Source organism: Phacochoerus africanus, chromosome 6, assembly GCF_016906955.1.
Source record: "Phacochoerus africanus isolate WHEZ1 chromosome 6, ROS_Pafr_v1, whole genome shotgun sequence".
Taxonomy (NCBI): Eukaryota; Metazoa; Chordata; class Mammalia; order Artiodactyla; family Suidae; genus Phacochoerus; species Phacochoerus africanus.
The window spans coordinates 36,854,328-36,873,319 of NC_062549.1; the positions used below are offsets into that span (position 1 = coordinate 36,854,328).

At 38.7% G+C, this 18,992-nt stretch overlaps 1 protein-coding gene across 2 annotated transcripts in view; it reads left to right on the plus strand.

Annotated features, from left to right (window-relative positions):
• RGS22 (regulator of G protein signaling 22) overlaps positions 1 to 18,992 on the plus strand; it is a 154,301-nt gene that overhangs the window by 104,212 nt on the left and 31,097 nt on the right. For both annotated transcript variants that reach the window (XM_047783528.1, XM_047783530.1), the window contains exons 15-19: positions 7,920 to 8,114; positions 10,291 to 10,383; positions 12,183 to 12,355; positions 13,280 to 13,442; positions 17,282 to 17,440. In XM_047783528.1, the coding sequence (XP_047639484.1) occupies positions 7,920 to 8,114; positions 10,291 to 10,383; positions 12,183 to 12,355; positions 13,280 to 13,442; positions 17,282 to 17,440 (783 nt within the window). The remainder of the gene's footprint in view (positions 1 to 7,919; positions 8,115 to 10,290; positions 10,384 to 12,182; positions 12,356 to 13,279; positions 13,443 to 17,281; positions 17,441 to 18,992) is intronic.

Sequence of the window (18,992 nt, forward strand, 5' to 3'; positions counted from 1 at the left end):
TGGGTTATGAACCCAACTAGTATCCATGAGGATGCAGTTCAATCCCTGGCCTTGCTCAGTGGATTAAGGATCCAGTGTTTGCTGTGAACTGTGGTGTAGGTAGCAGAGGCAGCTCGGATCCAGTGTTGCTGCAGCTGTGGTGTAGGCTGGCAGCTGCAGCTCTAATTCAACCCGTAGCCTGGGAACTTCCAAATGCTGCAAGTAGCCCCAAAAAGCAAAAACAAAACAAAACAAACAAACAAACAAAAAAAAAAGTGAATTGAGAAGAAAATAACAGTTGAACACAGAACTTCAATGAATGCCTTCCTTTAAGGGGAGATATAGCAGAAGAGGAGGCAACAAAGAAGCCTAAGATGGAAATAGACAGGGAATCAGGCGAAAAGTGTTGGTGGCAGAGGAAAGTCAAGAAGGGTAACCAGTGGTGTTAAAACTGCTTAAGTGGGGTGAAGGTTAAGGAGAGAAGCTATTGAAATGCTGATTATGTGGTTGTTAGTGATCTTAGCGATAAGTTTCATTGGCGTGAGAGCAGATTGCAGTGGATTGAGGAATGAATGAGAAAGTGAGTATGAAGTAGGGAGGGGAAAGACCAAAAGGGGATGATAGTGTGTGGACAAAGCAGGGAAAATATTTTTGAATGGAAGAGACGCTTCACTTGAACATCATTGAAACATAAAAAAGGAGATGAAATTAATGGAAATGTAGATTAAGGACATAGTTGGTGTCACCAGGTTCTAGAGGAATGGAGTCAACAGCACATAAGGATTCATTTAGCCCTGAAAAGGAGTTCTTTGAAACATCAGAGAAAGAAAAAGATTTAGAAGAAAGCTCTTGAGAGAAAACCTGAGGGCATTCACACCAGTGTTTTTTCCTAGTTAAGGGGCAGATAAAGTCCACTGAATGTGAAGAAACATAAGGGACTTTTAAGGGATCTTTAAGGAGAATGGCAAGGTAGATGTAAGTAAAATCTTGCCAAGCTTTGTGATGACAGCTTAGGGGTGTCTGTGTGTGTGTGTGTGTGTGTGTGTGTGTGTGTGTGTGATGTGTATTTTAAAGTCTATTTATAGTGGATCCAGTTATTATAGTTTTTGTTGGAAGCTTGAGGAAAGAGTTAGAAAAATGAATGAATGATTAGCCTGACCCAGAATTAATCTTTGACAAGGCAGAAAATCAAGATGGGAGGAATTAAGGATGTTTAAGAGTATAGTTGAAATGCTGGATAGTTTCAACCCGACTGTGTAAGAACGTAAGAGACCCTAGGTAGTGCCTGATTCATTTAGAGGACAGAAAGAAGCTTCAGATTGTGCTGTAAGCAGACAAAGTTTGATGAGAGGTATGAAAGGATGAAGACTAATGGCCAGAGAGAGAAAGCTGTGCTATTAATACAGTAGATGGTAAAGTGAAGTAAAGCCCATTATGAAAAAAATCATAAAGCAAAATTCCAGAATGTAAAAGCCCAAGCCAATGTGGTACAGTCACATCCAATGATCTGGCTTTACCATTGGCATCATGAAATGTCCACCAGTGTATAGTGGTAGAATATATAAATGGCTTCTAGACTCTCTCATAGGACTGTGAGAGCAGTAGATTTTAAAAGACATGAGGAGTCAGTTCCCCCCGTGGCTCAGTGGTTAATGAACCCGACTAGGAACCATGAGGTTGCGGATTTGATCCCTGGCCTTGCTCAGTGGGTTAAGGATCCGGCGTTGCCTGAGCTGTGGTATAGGTTGCAGACGCGGCTCAGATCCCGAGTTGCTATGGCTGTGGTGTAAGTGGGGAACCTCCATATGCTGCAGGTGTGACCCTAGAAAAGACAATAAATAAATAAATAAAAAGACATGAGGTGTGAAGACAAGACTTGGAGAGAGAAGGAAAGGAACCGATCTGGGTGTCCACCGGAAGCTGACAGTCACTTCTCCCTGTTACTCTAGTCACATTTCAACTTCTTTTGTGCTTTACCCTCTTCACTGTTAATGCTTTTAAAGCAAAGGAATCACCCCGATGTCTTAACAAAAATTTTGGCGTGACATGTCAAGTCTTCTCAGACTACAGCTTTGAATGTAGCTGACCCAATGACACAGCAGGTGCTTTATTTTCTGTTAGAGGATATTCTTGCCCAAATAAAACCTGACTAGTGATTTTTTTTCCCTTTTTAAAAAATTAATGAATTTTATTACATTTATTGTTGTACAACAATCATCACAACCAAATTTTATAGCATTTCCATCCCAAACCCTTAGTGCATCCCCCAACCCCTCAACCTGTCTCTTTTGGAAAGCCTAAGTTTTCCAAAGTCTGTGAGTCAGTATGTGTTCTGCAAAGGAGCTCATTGTGTCCTTTTTTTTAGATTCCACATGTAAGTAATAGCATTTGATGTTGGTGTCTCATTGTCTGACTGACTTCAATTCTGACTAGTGATTTTAACGTAAGTGATTTGGGAGTCAAATTTGCTTTCCTTTGAGGTACATTTGAAATTTGAAGCACATTCTAGAGACATTTTTTTAATGTTGTTAATTTGATTGGTTTAGGCTTTGGGTTCTTAATTTACCTTAGTGCAGACATTATTTTAATTAGTGCACTTTTTAAAACTTTGAATTTAGAAAACGTTTAAGAGTAGATTTGAATTGGATATAATCTTTGCTTCTTAAACAGGTTGGATTTACACATCATTCTTCTGAATAACTTCCAAGGTTAGAAAAAACTGCTGTGTGTGAAGCATATTTCACTTTAAATATTACAAAATTATTTGGTAAGAGAATAGTTGACTTTGTGCTATTAAATCCACCAGGCTCTATACATATGTTTTAGGGAAGGAGGTTTCCAGACTGCAGATTACCTAGTTAAATAGAACATCCAGAAAGGCTCTTAAATATGACCCTTCTCTCATATTTCACAACACCTAGGAAAAAAGAGAGATTCTCTGTTGCTATTCAGGAGGGGTTTTTGTTGTTGTTGTTTTGTTTGATTGGTGTTTGTTTGTTTTGGCTGAGGGTTTTTTGTTGTTGTTTTTTGTCTGGTTGGTTTTTGTTTGTTTGTTTGTTTTGGCTGCATCTACAGCATGTGGAAATTCCTGGCCCTGGGATTGAACCTGCATCACAGCAAGCCTCTGCAGTGACAACACTGGATCCTTAACCCACTGCACCACAAGAGAACTCCAGGATTCTTTCTTTAATAGCTTCAGAAATTTTGAGGTCTGCTGTACCTGCACATTTCCCCTCTCCTTAACCTCATTAATGTTACCTACAGAACTTTTCTCTTTTTCTTTCTAGAAATTTGCAGTTCATGACTCATGAAATTTCTCCCTACTTTTTCTCTTTTATCATCTTGAACATTTTTCAACATCCACACTAATGATCCTTATAACATATATACTCTAGTGTTTCTTAACTTACCCAGTTCCAGTGTCTTTTATCTCTATTTCTCGTTAAGTTACCTATAGGGGTGGCCATATACTAGAATTCATCATAATTTCATCTACTTCATCTACTTCAGCTGAAGATTTTTGACTCTGAAGTTTCCCTTTCAGATCATGATTTTAGTTTAGGCAACTGTCTTTCATTCATTTATTTACCAAGTATTTTTGGAGTGCCTATTGTCCACTGAACCTCAGAGTCCTTCCTTTTAACTATGCGACATGTGCTCCTCCTTTATTTTCATCTCTAGTTCTTTGATACTCTGCCTTGCTTTTTTTGTATTACTACTCTGATTAATTTTTGTATTACTACTCTGATTCTAATCTCATTTGCTTTTCTGGGTATAATGGATGAGTGATCAGGCCACTCAAGATGGCTCTTCTTTTGCTCTCTGTATATCCCCTGCCTGAGCTGTGCCTGCTTCACCTGTATCCTACTCCCATGACTGACCTTCCTACATACTTGCCCCAGGCCCCATTTAGTGATTGTTCTTATCCAAGGGGCAGTCAGTGAGGGGCAGGCCCCTTTGCTAGTTTCCCTTGTAAGCAGTGAGCCAACCTGATCCTGATGTCATTTCCCCCGTAACTGGCACTCTCCCCTTCCCCCAGGAGTAAAGACTGCCCCCATGTCTTGCCCTTGCCCCACATGGTGGGTGTCACACCAGGACTTTGCTTCAGAGGTGTAACAGCCCCCATCCATTAAACCATTGATGTCTCTGTTGCTGACTCTGGGCTCTTTCTTTGGTCTTAAAACTGGGCAAATGCAAACTTTAGTAGACCCGTGGAGCGCAGCCCAATGACGAGCCTCATGGTTGATCATTTCAATTGCACTTTAATTTTACATCTTCAGTTCTGACTTCTCTTTCCCAGGCTCTTTTACTATTTCCTCTGACCTTATTCATTATTGTTATATGTTACAATCAAGATGTATTGATATTTGAGAGTTCCTGTCATGGCTCAGCAGTTAACGAACCCAACTAGTATCCATGAGGATGCAGGTTTGATCCCTGGCCTTGCTCGTTGAGTTAAGGATTCAGTGATATCATGAGCTATGGTTTAGGTTGCAGACACAGCTCAGACTCCACGTCGTTGTGGCTGTGGTGTAGACCATCAGCTTTGGCTCCGATTCAGCCCCTAGTCTGGGAGCTTCCATGTGCCACAGGTGTGGCCCTCAAAAGACAAAAAAGAAAAAAAAAAGATGTATTGATATTTACCTACTTATCTGTGCTTTCTGTTGTTTTCTGTTCCATCATGCTTTTATCTAGGGCCTCTTTTTAATTTTTTTTTAAATTTAGTGCAGCTCTCCTGATGATGAATTCTGGTTTTGTTTATTGACTTATGACATCTTTATTTCCTTTTAATTTTAAAAGGGTCTTTTAACTAGACATAGAATTGCAGGTTAGCATTTATTTTCTTTTGGCATGTCAAAGACTCAAGACCATAGTCTATGTCGGGTCCACCTCTGCTTTTAGAGTGTCTTGAGAGCCTGGGGTGTTTACAGGCGCTTCCCCACTGGCAGATCCTGAACTATAATCCTTGTCCTCTTAGCACTGAGAAACTTCCCCAAACTTCAGTTATAGGTAATTATAGGGACTCTAGCTCTTATTCTGTAGGAGATGGGAAGTCAGTGAAAAGTTTGAATGGAGGAGTGATACACAAAAGAATTTCTATTTGCTGTGGTAAGAGAAGATTTAAGAAAGCAAAGAAGAACCTGAGAAGACCAGTTAAGAGAGTCTTGCAAGAAAGCAAACAAGAGATGGGGATGGCATGTAATTTTTTGTCTGGCTATTGAAATAACTCCCCAACTACCTCAAATCTTAAGCTATTCAAACAGTTTCTTCCTCCTAATGCCATAGTGATTTATTTCTAAAATTTGTGTCTAATGATGTCATTCCTCAGAGATTCTACATTACATATCTTGAAGTTAAAAATTCAAATTCCTGGAGTTCCCGTCGTGGCTCAGTGGTTAACAAATCCGACTAGGAACCATGAGGTTGCGGGTTCGATCCCTGGTCTGGCTCAGTGGGTTAAGGATCCAGTGTTGCCATGAGCCATGGTGTAGGTTGCAGACACAGCTGGGATCTGGTGTTGCTGTGTCTGTGGTGTAGGCTTCGATGAGACCCTAGCCTGGGAACCTCCATATGCCATGGGAGCAGCCCAAGAAATGGCAAAAAAAAAAAAAATTAAAATTCCTTACCAAAGGATACAAGATCATATCCATGCTCTGGTGCCTACCTCCCTTTATAGCATCCTCTCCTATTCTACCTCTTTCCTATAGAGAGTGTTATCTACTTGGAGTCTAGCCTCTCCATAGGTCATAAAACCCCCATAGGCCTCCATTCCTTAGTCCACGTTTTCCTTCTTCTTGAACTATCCTTCTCATCAATTCCCTTCTCTTGTCTGTCTTCCTCTAACTCCTCTTTAAAGATTCAGATTAAGGATCAAGGATAAGAGAAGCTTATCCTTCTCTTAGAGACGTTTCTGAACCTTTTCCTTCCCTATTCCAAGACAAAAAAAAAAAAAAAAAGAGTCTCTTTTGTGGATTCAGCACAATGCAATAAACATTTATAGCATTTACTTTCTACCAGGAGGTTTTAGGAGTTGGGAAATCACAGAAGACTAAACTACAGCATTTGCCCTCAAGGACCTTGTTCCAGAAGACGACACAAAAATACATAATTACAGCATTCCCGTTGTGGCGCAGTGGTTAACGAATCTGACTAGGAACCATGAGGTTGCAGGTTCGATCCCTGGCCTTGCTCAGTGGGTTAAGGATCTGGCGTTGCCGTGAGCTGTGGTGTAGGTTGCAGATGCGGCTCGGATCCCACGTTGCTCTGGCTCTGGTGTAGGCCGGTGACTGCAGCTCCGATTAGACCCTTAGCCTGGGAACCTCCATATGCCACGGGAGCAGCCCTAGAAAAGGCAAAAAGAACAAAACAAAACAAAACATAATTGCATTATAGCGTGAGAGGTATAGCAGTAGAAAATATGATTTTGGGAGGAGGATGTGAGTGAAGGATTCCTAGAGGAGGAGAAATCCATATTGTCTTTTGAAGAATAAATCAGAGTTTATCAAGCAGACAAGGTGCATGGGGCAGGACAGATATGCAAGATTGAAGGAACAATGTGTGCAGTGATATGGAATGGTGAAACATCAAGGAATATTACAGAAAATTTTGTATTTGAGTGTAAAGTTTAAAAAGATAATTAATGGGAGGTGAGCTTAAAAAGAATGTATAGCCAAAAATTGAGGGTCTTATTTGCAGTGCATACCTTTATTGTCATAGTTAGCATATTGTATTGTAACCACTGGTTTTCATCTCCATGTCACACCGTACGGCTCCTTCTGGACAGGCATTGGGTCTTATTCATTAATCTTTTCCATACATAGCAGCTATCAAGTGCCTAAGATGTAATGGATACTCAGTAAATGCTTATGTTATTATTGTGAATCCTATAGAACTTTTTTTTTCTTGGCTGTGCCCATGGCATGTGGAAGTTCCTGGGCCAGGAATCTAACCCACACCACTGCAGCAAACCGAGCCACAGCGGTGACAATCTTGGATCTTTAACCTGCTAGGTCAGCAGGGAACTAACTCTCTCTCTCTCCCTGTCCCTCCCTATCTATCTATCTACCTACCTACCTACCTATTTATCAGTCTATTGCCTGGGTTGAGTCTAGGCATTATCAAGTCCAAAGTCTAAGTATAAAAATAAAATTAATAAAATGCAAGTAATTAGAGATTTTTAGTAAAACTTCATTTACATCTGTGGCATAGGGCATGACATATCCAGTATGTAACGTTTTAAAAATTAAACATTATTAAATTGCTTCTCAGATTTAAATAGCAGTTATTGAGAGACAAGACCGATGAGTAGAATGGAACAGACACTTGGGCAGCCTTATCTAGGAAGCGTGATGTTGCATATATATCTTTCCATTCACCTTTATGTCCTTGTTTCTGTTCCACCGCATTGGACCCCAGTTGGAGACAGTTAAAGTCTGTGCAACTCAGTTGGGTAGGACAGGTAGTCTGTGGGGTCCCTAGACCGGAAGACTGATGGCAGTTTTCAGCCCTGGTGTGTTCTTTCCTCTTGTATCCAAAAGGGCATCTCAAACCACTTCGGAAAGTAGCACAAATGTGTTAGAAATGTCAGGAATGTAAGGGAAAAAGGAAACATATAATCTCTATGGAATCAATCATAATAACACACAGTAGTAATCTGAGAAAAAAAGGAATATTCAAATCACGTGCTCTTATACTATTAGCCACTGGCTAACTAGCTAATGACCAACCAAGAAACAGGAAAAGAAAATGAAAAGCAAAGCCTTGGAATAAACACATTGCTTTCTAGGTTTACACATCTTTTAGACATCTTTTCAAGAAAAAAAAAAATCATGTGAGCTTGTGTGCCTTCTGTTATCTTTTTAAAAATGCCTTTGCGGAGGCATCTACTAACCATTACGGTTTCTCCCAATATTCTCTCCTTTCTCCCCCTTCTCCCTTAGTATCTTTTTGCCACATACATTGCTCCTTCAGCCACACTTGACATTGGACTCCAACAGGAAAAGAAAAGAGAAATTTATATGAAAATACAGCCACCATTTGAAGACCTTTTTGATACAGCAGAAGAATATATCCTTCTCCTCCTCCTCGAGCCTTGGACAAAGATGGTCAAATCAGACCAAGCTGCTTATGGAAAGGTATTGTGGTGCTGATCAATTGTGTGTGAACTGTCCAGGTTACTGCTAAACTGATGACAAGCAGCATTGTTAACTTGCAAGAGCAAGATGCTGAGAAAGGTCTCACATGGGCTAGGAACTCAGAGTTAAGATTTGGGCAGACACAAAATTGTGTCAGGGAAAGTATTTATTAACTTAGTTTTTGCCAGTTTCTCTATTGTCTCCTAACAAAAGACTACAATCGATGTCATTTTTAATACTCTCTACAAATATGTCAGCAGAGAAAAATCCTGAGTTTGGGTTTCCTGTGAACCAATAAAATATGCCATGATAATATGCTGGCTTTGTCCCTTCTTGCCATCTCAGCAGTGGCCTTAATTTTGATTAATGGAAAAAGCCCGTTTATTTTTATGCTGGATGAGTTACAGTAAATATTACACCCATGGAAAATATAAATGTTTCATATGTATTGCGGAAAGCACATTCTCTGACTTCAGTGCTGCTATTTTAAAGCACCCCCAGATGTTCATCAGGTCAGCTGCTTGATTGGATAAAAGTGTCAACACATCTTTTTTCATTCCAAAAGAGGTCATTCGAAGCCTCAGTGCTTGAATATTTTCACCATTCTTATTGATGGGTGGAGGAAATTTCTTTAAAGGTTTATTTTGAATCATGACTTAAAACCATCCTTGGGTATTTTTAATAGGAAGTTAATGCATGTACCCTGTACATGAGGTCATTGCAGGTGGAACTCTGCTGTCCCTGTATTGCTCTTCTCCTTTCACATTTCCTCAGCAACTCTTAGTCATGGCTTCTTCCAGAAAGGTTGGGTTAGGTAATTAAGATGAAATTAATACCAGACACCTCAGATGGAAGTACCTTATTGGACTGTGACCAAAACAACCCTTCTGACTTACTAAATTCATTGACCCACAATAATGAATTTTTCATCCCCGATTTTTTTTTTTTGTCCTGAAAAAATAGCATTTGCGTCCTTTCTACCATTGCCCCAGGATGGGGATATTTTACACTAGGGAAGCTGAAAGTTTTGAAAAATTCTTGCCGCTCATGATTTTAAATACAGTGTACCGTGTGGAGGAGAGTGGCCGTGAGATACTGTCCTAGGGTAACAGAGCAGACTTAGCGTTACAACTGTCTCCACTAAGCCTCAAAGTTTTGGCCTTGGTGATTCTTACAAAATGCATGGGGCAAGTTATACACTCTTTTTAATACGAGGAAAATACATTTCTCTTAATTCCACAGACTTCTTAAATTCAGCCCAGAGTACTTCTCTTAAAAAAGCCCAGCTGACTGGATTACGTAGACGATCCCCAAAGGATAACCAAGGAGACGTCACCAAAATTAGCTATTAAACACAGGAAGTTCTCAGTCCACCAAACTGCTTTTTCCTGCAATAGGGAAATGGAAAATGATTTTATTCTCCTGACGATGTAAAGGATTCCAGGACACGGTCTGAAGGCTGAGCCCTACTGAGAAGTTTAATTTGAAAGCTTGACTCTCTCCTCTCTTGCTATAGCAATAAAACCTTTGCTAACAGACTAGTAATGATAGAGTCCAGTCATCTCTCACTTTACTGCGGATTATTGATCCCCTAAAGCTTGCATTGCCTCCCTTCATGACTATTGGCCTGCTATAAAGAATAGAAGCTGGAAATGTGACCCAGAATGTTTGTAGTGTCTCTTAGTTCACATGGGGTGTCCAGAAAGGAGCAATGATCTTTGGCGGCATTGTATCATTGCATAGGAATGTAGGCTTTCTTTTTTTTTTTTCTTTTTTTGGCTGCACCTGCAGCATATGGAAGTTCCTAGGCCAAGGATGGAATCCCAGCTGCAGCTGCAACCTACCCCACAATTGCGGTGATGCCAGATCCTTAACGCATTGCCCCGGGATGGGAATCGAACCCGTGCCACCACAGAGACAACGCCAGGCAACACCTGCACCACAGCAGGAACTCCAGAATGTATGCATTTTTTTTAATCACAGGCACTTGAAGCCCGACTTTGTTGTAGCTAATATTTTCCACTATGTGGGTCTTCCTGCTTTTGCCTCCAAACTAACTTTATTGGCAAGTGTGTTTGTTTTTCAGCCCACTGTTCTTGGCAAATTGTGCCTCCTTTCCCCACTTCTTCATAATGCACATTCTTTTGATGTTACAAACTTTATTATTTTATTATAGGTGGAGCTGGTGGAAGAGATTCGACAGCTAGATTCTACATACTTCAGAAAGCTACAGGCTTTGCATAAAGAGACATTTTCCAAGAAAGCTGAGGTAAGAAACTCTCTGCTTAAAAAAATAAACATTTTAACCTGGAGAGGATTATCACTGCATATACTGAGGACCAAGAGGGAGTAGGGGTCTAATATTGAGGAGATCAGGTATTGATAAAGCAGGGGACAGGCAGTTTCATTTCCTGCTGCTTCTTTGCCTAGCATGCTGCATTTGACAGGTGTCACGTTTCATTGGCACATTTAACAACAAAGTCAGAAGAACAAAGCAGATGAAGGAGCATAGGGCGCCCAGAGCCCTCGAGCCACATTATATCCCTTTGAATGTTACTGGTTATTTTCTGTATAGCAGCAGCTCTATTTGTTGTCAAGTCACTAGAGAATTAAATGGAGTTTTCCAAACAGAAAAAGAACGGTTGTGTGACAGCAATAAGCAAAACAGTAACGGAAAAAAATATGGAAATGGTTTAAGGGAGTCTGTAAAAAGATCATAGGATTGACTAGGATATTAAAAGTGTTATTTTGATTTATAAATTTGCAATCTTTGGATTGGCTAAGTAAGCCATGATAGAACCATAAAGCCATAAAATCAAATGTGTATCTACATAAAAATGACAGTTTAGATTCATATTTATTGACATGGAAAATGCCCAGGACATATTATTATACAAAATGTAGGGAACAAAGGCACTGGTATCATGTAACCCTATTTATATAAAATAACACATGCATTTCTACTTGTATACATGCATGCACAGAGAGCTGTCTGGAAAAATATTCATCAAAAAAATATTAAAGATAGTTAGCTCTAAATGGTAGATTTCAAGTGATTTTTTAAAAAAATTTTCTGCTTTGTACCTATCTGAAATCTGTGCTCTTTTACAATAAAGTTTTACACATATAGTAAAGTTATTTTTATAATGTAAATTTCATGATATTGCCTTGTGAAAACATAGCAGTTCTTTATTTGAAGCGCTATTAATATCTGGAAAGGATATATAAAAATCCATAAAGGTAGCACATTAAGAAGTTGTATTTTTTAAATTCAAAAATTGTACTACTATTCATAATACTTTTACCATTTGAAAATTGACTGTTTAAATATCGTTAGTTTATCTCACGATCTGATGCTTTTCAATAAGCAATAAAAAGATGAATTAATTATATAGGGAATTACAGAAGGAAGGATTTCCAAAGAATAAGCCTCTCTAGCGCTTTGCCCTGCAGGGCTTGTAAACTGTTTGTAAAACATCAGAGGTCTTAAAAATATCTAACAGTTAACTCTTATGTGAAAGAAACTATATCTGAAGTGTCTTATATTACTGTATATCTTTAAAAATTGTTATAGAGAAAATAATGTTTTGTGTTCATGATATGTTGTGAAGTAAAAGAACCAATTACAAAATCATACATAACTGTATCGTCCTATCTTCATTTTTAATAAACTACATGTGTGCTAAAAAAGACTAAAAGGATACACATAAAAATGGTAGTGGTGGTTAGCTCTGAGTGGTAGTACTATATTTGCTTTTTGTTTTCTTTTTAATCACAAAAGACGTATGACTTCTGTACCAACAAAAATAATGCAATTAATATTTTATAAGCACATATATAGTAAATGTTTACTCACGGTTCCTGAAAAGAAGGGAATGGAGAGGAACAGAATAGAATTTGATGTGAGCTAGAACCAGATTCTAGATTCTAGATTCTTCACCCAGTTCTACCACTGACTTGATAAATGGCATTGTCCTAGTAGTTGATTTTTTATTGCAGTTTCTCCTTAAGTTTGGAAAATAATTTGTTGTATTTAAGAGATGTTTATGAAAAGTATTATTTCACTAGGACACTACTTGTGAAACCGGAACTGGTATTTCACCACTTCCTCATGTCTCTAAACAAACAGAATACTGGAATAATGTTCCTGCAGAATTTAGGCATTTTACTTTTAATGACCTGCTTAACAACACACTGGAGTTCGAGCATTTCCGCCAGTTTCTTGAGGCTCATTCTTCAAGGTGAGGAATATAACCATTTTAAAATTTCTTTCTCTCTTAAAACATCATTTGTCTAAGCTGCTTAGTTTTATACGCTGCTTATTTTGATTCCACATATGATAAAAGTGATTCGGTGCTAGATTTTACCCATTTCAGCATAGTCATCTGAAACCTATGTGGATACCTTTTGGTTGGGGTTCGCATTTGACAAGAACAGCCTCTAAGATGTTATTTTAAGGAGTCAAACAATATTCGTTGATACTGTTAGCATTGGCCAAATAAAAATACTGGTATGTTTTATTTTTTCCCCTGTTCTGCTGTTTCCTTCTTTTGCATTTTTCTAGACAGGTGCTCTAATTACTATTTCTGAGAAGGTTTTCTTTTCTATTTCACTAAGCTATTGAAATTACAATTTTGTAATTTTTGTTAGTTAATACATAAATGAAACATTGTAGCTTTGCACAGAATCTCGGAACCTTATGACACATTTATGTCATATAAACTGAAGTACTAATCATATTTTTTCCAATAATTGTCTCCCAAGTTAAGCAAAAACTGGTTAGGCCTGGGAGCCAAATTTCACATCTGTAGTTTTCCCTTCTTTGTGATGAGAATTATTCTAAATGTAGCATGTGGCCAAATAGACGTGCAATAGGGGGAAATGTTTCCCTGTTTGAAAGTGACAGTTCTGGTCCATCATTAAGGGAAGAACTCTGAGACCCTACCAATATGGTGGTAGATTCTCTTCTGATCCCAGCACTCCTTGTATTCATTCATATATTTAGCTAGGATAAGACAAGGTATTGTACTTATTAGTTCCAAGATCTAGTCGCTGGTGTTGACAGCTTTCTAAGGTCTGTCAAAATAGCAACTTGTTTGATGTTTAGTAGAATTGACAGAAAGAAGTGAGAAGGGCTGTACTTTATTTTTGTGTTTTCATTTTAGCATGGACCTTATGTGCTGGACAGACATTGAACAGTTCCGAAGAATAACTTACAAAGATCGAAAGCAAAGGGAGGCAAAATCTATATATATTAAAAACAAATACCTCAACAAAAAATATTTCTTTGGACCCAACAGTCCAGCTTCTCTCTATCAGCAAGATCAGGTATCAACATGGAAACATACTTTCCGTACTGAAGTAGGAAAACTAGTAATTTATTTATTTTTGCCATCAACCTGAAAGTCATCTTTTTTTCTTTTGTGACTTATATGTTAGACATTTTTGATATCTTTTTTAAGGTATTCATAAGTATCTACAAATATCTTTAAAATTCACTCAAATCTTATGTATTATTACAAGTATATTTTGGGGGGTTCCCATTGTGGCTCAGCAGAAATGAATCTGACTGGTATCCATGAGGATGTGGGTTCAATCCCTGGCTTTGCTCGGTGGGTTAAGGATCCGGCATTGCCGTGAGCTGCAGTGTAGGTTGCAGACATGGCTCAGATCCCGTGTCGCTGTGGCTGTGGCACAGGCTGGCAGCTGCAGCTCCAATTCGACCCCTGGCCCTTGGAGCTTCCGTATGCCACAGGTGTGGCCCCCCAAAGCAAAAACAAACCCCAAAACCCCATAAAAAGACCTGTATTTTTTAAAAGTAATTTCTGGGATAAAAATAACTTTTATTCATCTACTCACCCATTCATTTAGCAACTCTGAGAGGCCAGATACTGTTCTCAGTGCTTGGGGTGAGTGTTAAACAAGGGGGTAAAGTCCTTGTACGTTTCCATAGGCAGGAAAACAGCCGTTCTCAGCCTTTGGTCCTTGTCTCCACCCCTTTTCCATTCTTCTCTTAAATGAAATGACTCCCAAACATGATCGTTCTTTGAAAAATCCTTTTTGCTATTGAATTGTCTCCCAAAACTATTCTTACTGACCAGGAACTTAGATTTGCCATTTTGTAGAGCCAAAATCACATGGCCTTAATCACAACTTATTAATAACTCTGTGTGTCACTGTTTATAGCAAAAATGTCAGATTAGGATTCAGCAGTGGGTTTGAGCATTTATGCAGTATGACTCAATTTTTTTTTTTTTTTAGGACGCACCTGGGGCATATGTGGAAGTTCCTGGGCTAGGGTTCAGATCAGAGCTGCAGCTGAGGCCTATGCTGCAGCTTGCAGCAATGCTGGATCCTTAACCCACCGAGCCAGGCCAGGGATCAAACCTGCATCCTCACAGACTCTATGTCAGGTTCTTAACCTGCTGAGCCATGACAGGGACTCCAAAAAGCAAAAACAAACAAAAAAACCCAGTTTTTATGCCTTTGAAATATCAAATTAAGTGTTGCATTTATTTAAGTTGAAGTTTGCTAGTACTAGAACTTTGCTAGATCAAATGTATAATATTTGAAGAGTTCTCTTGTGATATAATGGGTTAAAGATCTGGTGTTGATATAGTGGGTTAAGGATCTGTAGCAGCTTGGGTTGCTGCTCTGGCACAGGTTTGATCTCTGACCCAGGAACTTCTGCATGCCAGGGTGCAGTCAAAAAAAAAAAATTGTATAGCACTTGATTTCTTTATTTTTGTAGTTTAAGTGAATGCATATCCTAATGGCATATATTTATAAAATACACTTCTCAGATGAATTCAGAAAATTAAAGAAAAATTCAGAGGTGTTCACAAGTAGGGCATACCAAATTAAAACCATAGATTTTTTTGGGGGGGGAGGGGGAATGAGCAGAAGTTCTTAGGAGTAAGAAGGAGAAGAAATTCTGGAATTAAGCAACCCTAACAAAAATGCCTTGCTATTACTTCCCTGAGATACAAATCTGGGATGTATTAGCAAAAGCGGCTGGGAGTATCTCAATAAGCACAAGTATGAAATAAACACAAGGAAAGCATTTGTTTTCTATTTGGCTTGTGCTACATTGCGTGAGGTTTCATGGTATCTGATGCTACTGTTTGAACCCTCCACAGTAAAACATGCTAAAAATTTTAAATTCAACTGAAAATATCACCCATTGCTTTCAGAGCACATGGTTGAGCTTACTACAGAGGAGTTTTCCAAATGACCTTTCTTCTTTGTCTTTTATTTATTTTATTTATTTATTTTGCTTTTTAGGGCTGCACCCGTGCATATGAAAGTTCCCAGGGTAGAGGTTGAATTGGAGCTGCAGCTGCTGGCCAACACCACAGCCACAGCAACGCTGGATCCAAGCTGAGTCTGCAACCTACACCATAGCTCACGGCAATGCCAGATCCTTAACCCACCGAGCAAGTCCAGGGATCAAACCTGCATCCTCATGGATTCCAGTTGGGTTCATCACTGCTGAGACACAATCGGAACTCCTACTTTTATTTTTATATACCTATTTTATATTTAAAGATATCTGTATCACATTATGTTTGATATAGATCATGTTATTTCTTGTTTTAGTTGTGTGGCCAACTTGCAGTTTCATTAGTCTTTTCTCTTATTCTATTTCCTTCTTATTTTTATATAAAAACAATTTTATTTTTAATATTTGATTAATATTATTAAAAGTTGGCTAAAAGATTTCTCTCTTTATAACCACATTATTGCTAGGATTTGATCAATCTGTTAATCAAAGCAGAGCTAAGAAGTAATTTTTTCAATGAGGAGTCCAATTTTCTTTTGTGTACATATAACTCACTAAGTTGGAGTGGTATGTACACAGAAATAGGTAAAAACAGGATGATTTATAGTGGGACATGGCTATGAATGTTGTTGAAGCCAGTGATTATGCAGAATGAAGATTTGGGCCACAAAGAAATTATGTTTTATAAAAGGGTTACCTGTGCAAGTCGGAGACTCTTGTCTATACAACCTGGCCTTCCTCTACTTCCTGCTGCCTCTGTCTTCTTCTTTGAAGTTGTTGGAACAGGCCTACGGTGCTGACACCACTGTCATTCCACCATCTCCAATGCATTGTTTATTGGTAATATATGTATTTGTAATACCCAAGTCAGAGTTATGTCTTTTTTTTTTTTTTGTCTTTTCTAGGGCCACACCCAAGGCATGTGGAGGTTCCCAGGCTAGGGGTCTAATCAGAACTGTAGCCACTGGCCTACACCACCAGCCACAGCAGCGTGAGACCTGAGCCGCCTCTGTAACCTATAGTACAGCTCACGGCAACGCTGGATCCTCGACCCACTGAGTGAGGCCAGGGATCAAACCCACAACCTCATGGTTCCTAGCCAGATTCATTAACCACTGAGCCATGACAGGAACTCCAGAGTTATGTCTTAACTAATTAATGCCTTATTTTTCTCAGATACAAAAAGAAAATGATTTCTTCAAACAAGCCCATTTGAGTAGAATCACAGATTCATTGAATATTAGACCCGTGAATTTCCCATCATGGCTCAGTGGTTAACGAACCCAACTAGGATCCATGAGGACGCGGGTTCGATCTCTGGCCTTGCTCAATGGGTTAAGGATCCCACTGTAGTGTAGGTCGCAGATGCAGCTGGGATCCCGCGTTGCTGTGGGTGTGGTATAGTCTGGCGGCTACAGCTCCGACTGGACCCCTAGCCTGGGAACCTCCATGCTGCGAGTGTGGCCCTAAAAAGACAAAAGAACAACAACAAAAAAAAGAATATTAGACCCAGAAGAGAATTTATCAAACTAATAGACTAATCTCCCCTCCTTTTTCATTTAAAGAAACTGAAGCCATGGAGAAAAAAATGGCATTGCAGTTGTCACACAGGATAAAAAATCCTATGTTCTCGGAATTATATCATAAGCAAAATCATACATCTAAAACAATAATCACATAAACCACAATTCTCTGTTTGAAGCTAAGGGATTTATCTGTCTTTAAATAGTAAAGTGAGGAGATAATTTTACAGAAAATGAAAATTATGGCACCTATCAGGTGCTCAGCAAATGGTTTGGGGATGAAAGCATAAAAATTCATGACTATTAGTGTTTCTTTATCTAAATGGAAGTTTTCAGTGTCTGTTTCATTTTTATTTTCTTAGATAATGAATTTAAGTGGTGGCTGGGGAAAGATTCTCCATGAGCAGCTTGATGCAGCCGTTCTCATTGAAATTCAGAAGCATGTCCTAAATAGGCTAGAAAATGTGTGGTTGCCATTGTTTCTTGCAAGTGAACATTTTGCAGCCCGTCAAAAGATAAAGGTATATAAATTAGTATAATCTTGGGATAGCAATTGATAGCACCTCTCAAAACATCAAATGTGCATACCTGTTGACCCAGCCACTGTATGGCATAGTGGTTAAGTGCATGGAGTCAGTTGTTGTCTTTGTTGTTGTTGTTTTAAACTAAGCTTGAATTTTAATGTCAGCAGTTGAAATCAATACTTGGGCTTCTTGGTAGGAACCAGGAAGGCCAATGTTGTTTCCTGAGCCTCTGTTCTCAGGAATTCTTGCCTCCAGCTTCTTTAAGCTTCCTGGGAGACCAGGCTCAGATTCCTTTTCTCTCTCTTTCTTTCTTCTTTCTCTCTCACTCTCTTTCTTTCTTTTAAATTATAGTTGATTTACAGTGTTATGCCAATTTCTGCTGTATGGTAAAGTGACGTAGTCATATATATATATATACACACATTCCTTTTCTTATATTCTCTTCCATCGTGGTCTATCCCAAGAGATTGGATGTAGTTCCCTGTGCTATACAGCAGGACCTCATTGCTTAACCATTCTAAATGTATTAGTTTGCATCTACTAACCCCAAATTCCCCGTCCATCCCACTCCCTTCCCCACTACCCTTGGCAACCACAAATCTGTTCTCTATGTCTGTGCAGACTTCCCAAGTTTTAATCTCAATACTGCCACATATTAATTGCACAACATTAAGTTTTATAACCGTAGTTTCCTCCTCTGAAAAAAATGGGATTAGTGAGAGTAATTACTTCATAAGATTGTTATGGTGGGGAAATGAAATGATTTATAGTCTCTAAAGTAAATGATGTTTCTTAGCATGGTCCCTGGCATACAGCGAAGCACTCAAATATTGTCTATTAATATAGTTGTTATTTTTTATGTGATTATTGCTGAGTTCTCACATAAATGGGCAAGGGTGTACAAAGGGGAATAGTTAAACGAAGTATGATCATTCCATCCTGTGGAAAACTATGCAGATTTCCATATAAAATGAGATCATAAAAATGAGATTTCTACATATACTGATAATGAAAGACATTATTTATTGAGTGAAACAGGCAGGGTACAGAACAGTATATAGAAGATAAGCCCATTATACATACTTACAGCTCTATTTTTTTATGCATTTCTCTTTTTTTCTATTTATCTATCTATATTTATGTTTATAAACAAAGATAAAAAATGAATCTGCCTCCTGGGGATGGATTTGGGTAGTGAGAAGGATTTTTATTTGGAAAGCAGAGCTCTTGTTGTTGTTTTGTCTTATTTCTGTTTTATAAGAAGCATGTATTGCTTTGATCACTTAAAATGTCATTAATGTATCGAAAAGCTGGCAAGTGTGATCTTTACCAAAAGAACACAAGGGGCGTGTAATTTTGGACTTTGGTATTCAAAGCAAATGCTATTAGTATTGATCAGGAAGAATCTACAACAGCTGCCCTCCATGTTTAATTTATCAGATGTTTTGAGTCTTAGTTATCTGAAAATATCCTTAGTCTTCTGAACCTTAAGTTATGGAAAACACAGTGCTGCTGGGGGCAGAATTTACCATGTGGGGGAGGAGATCTG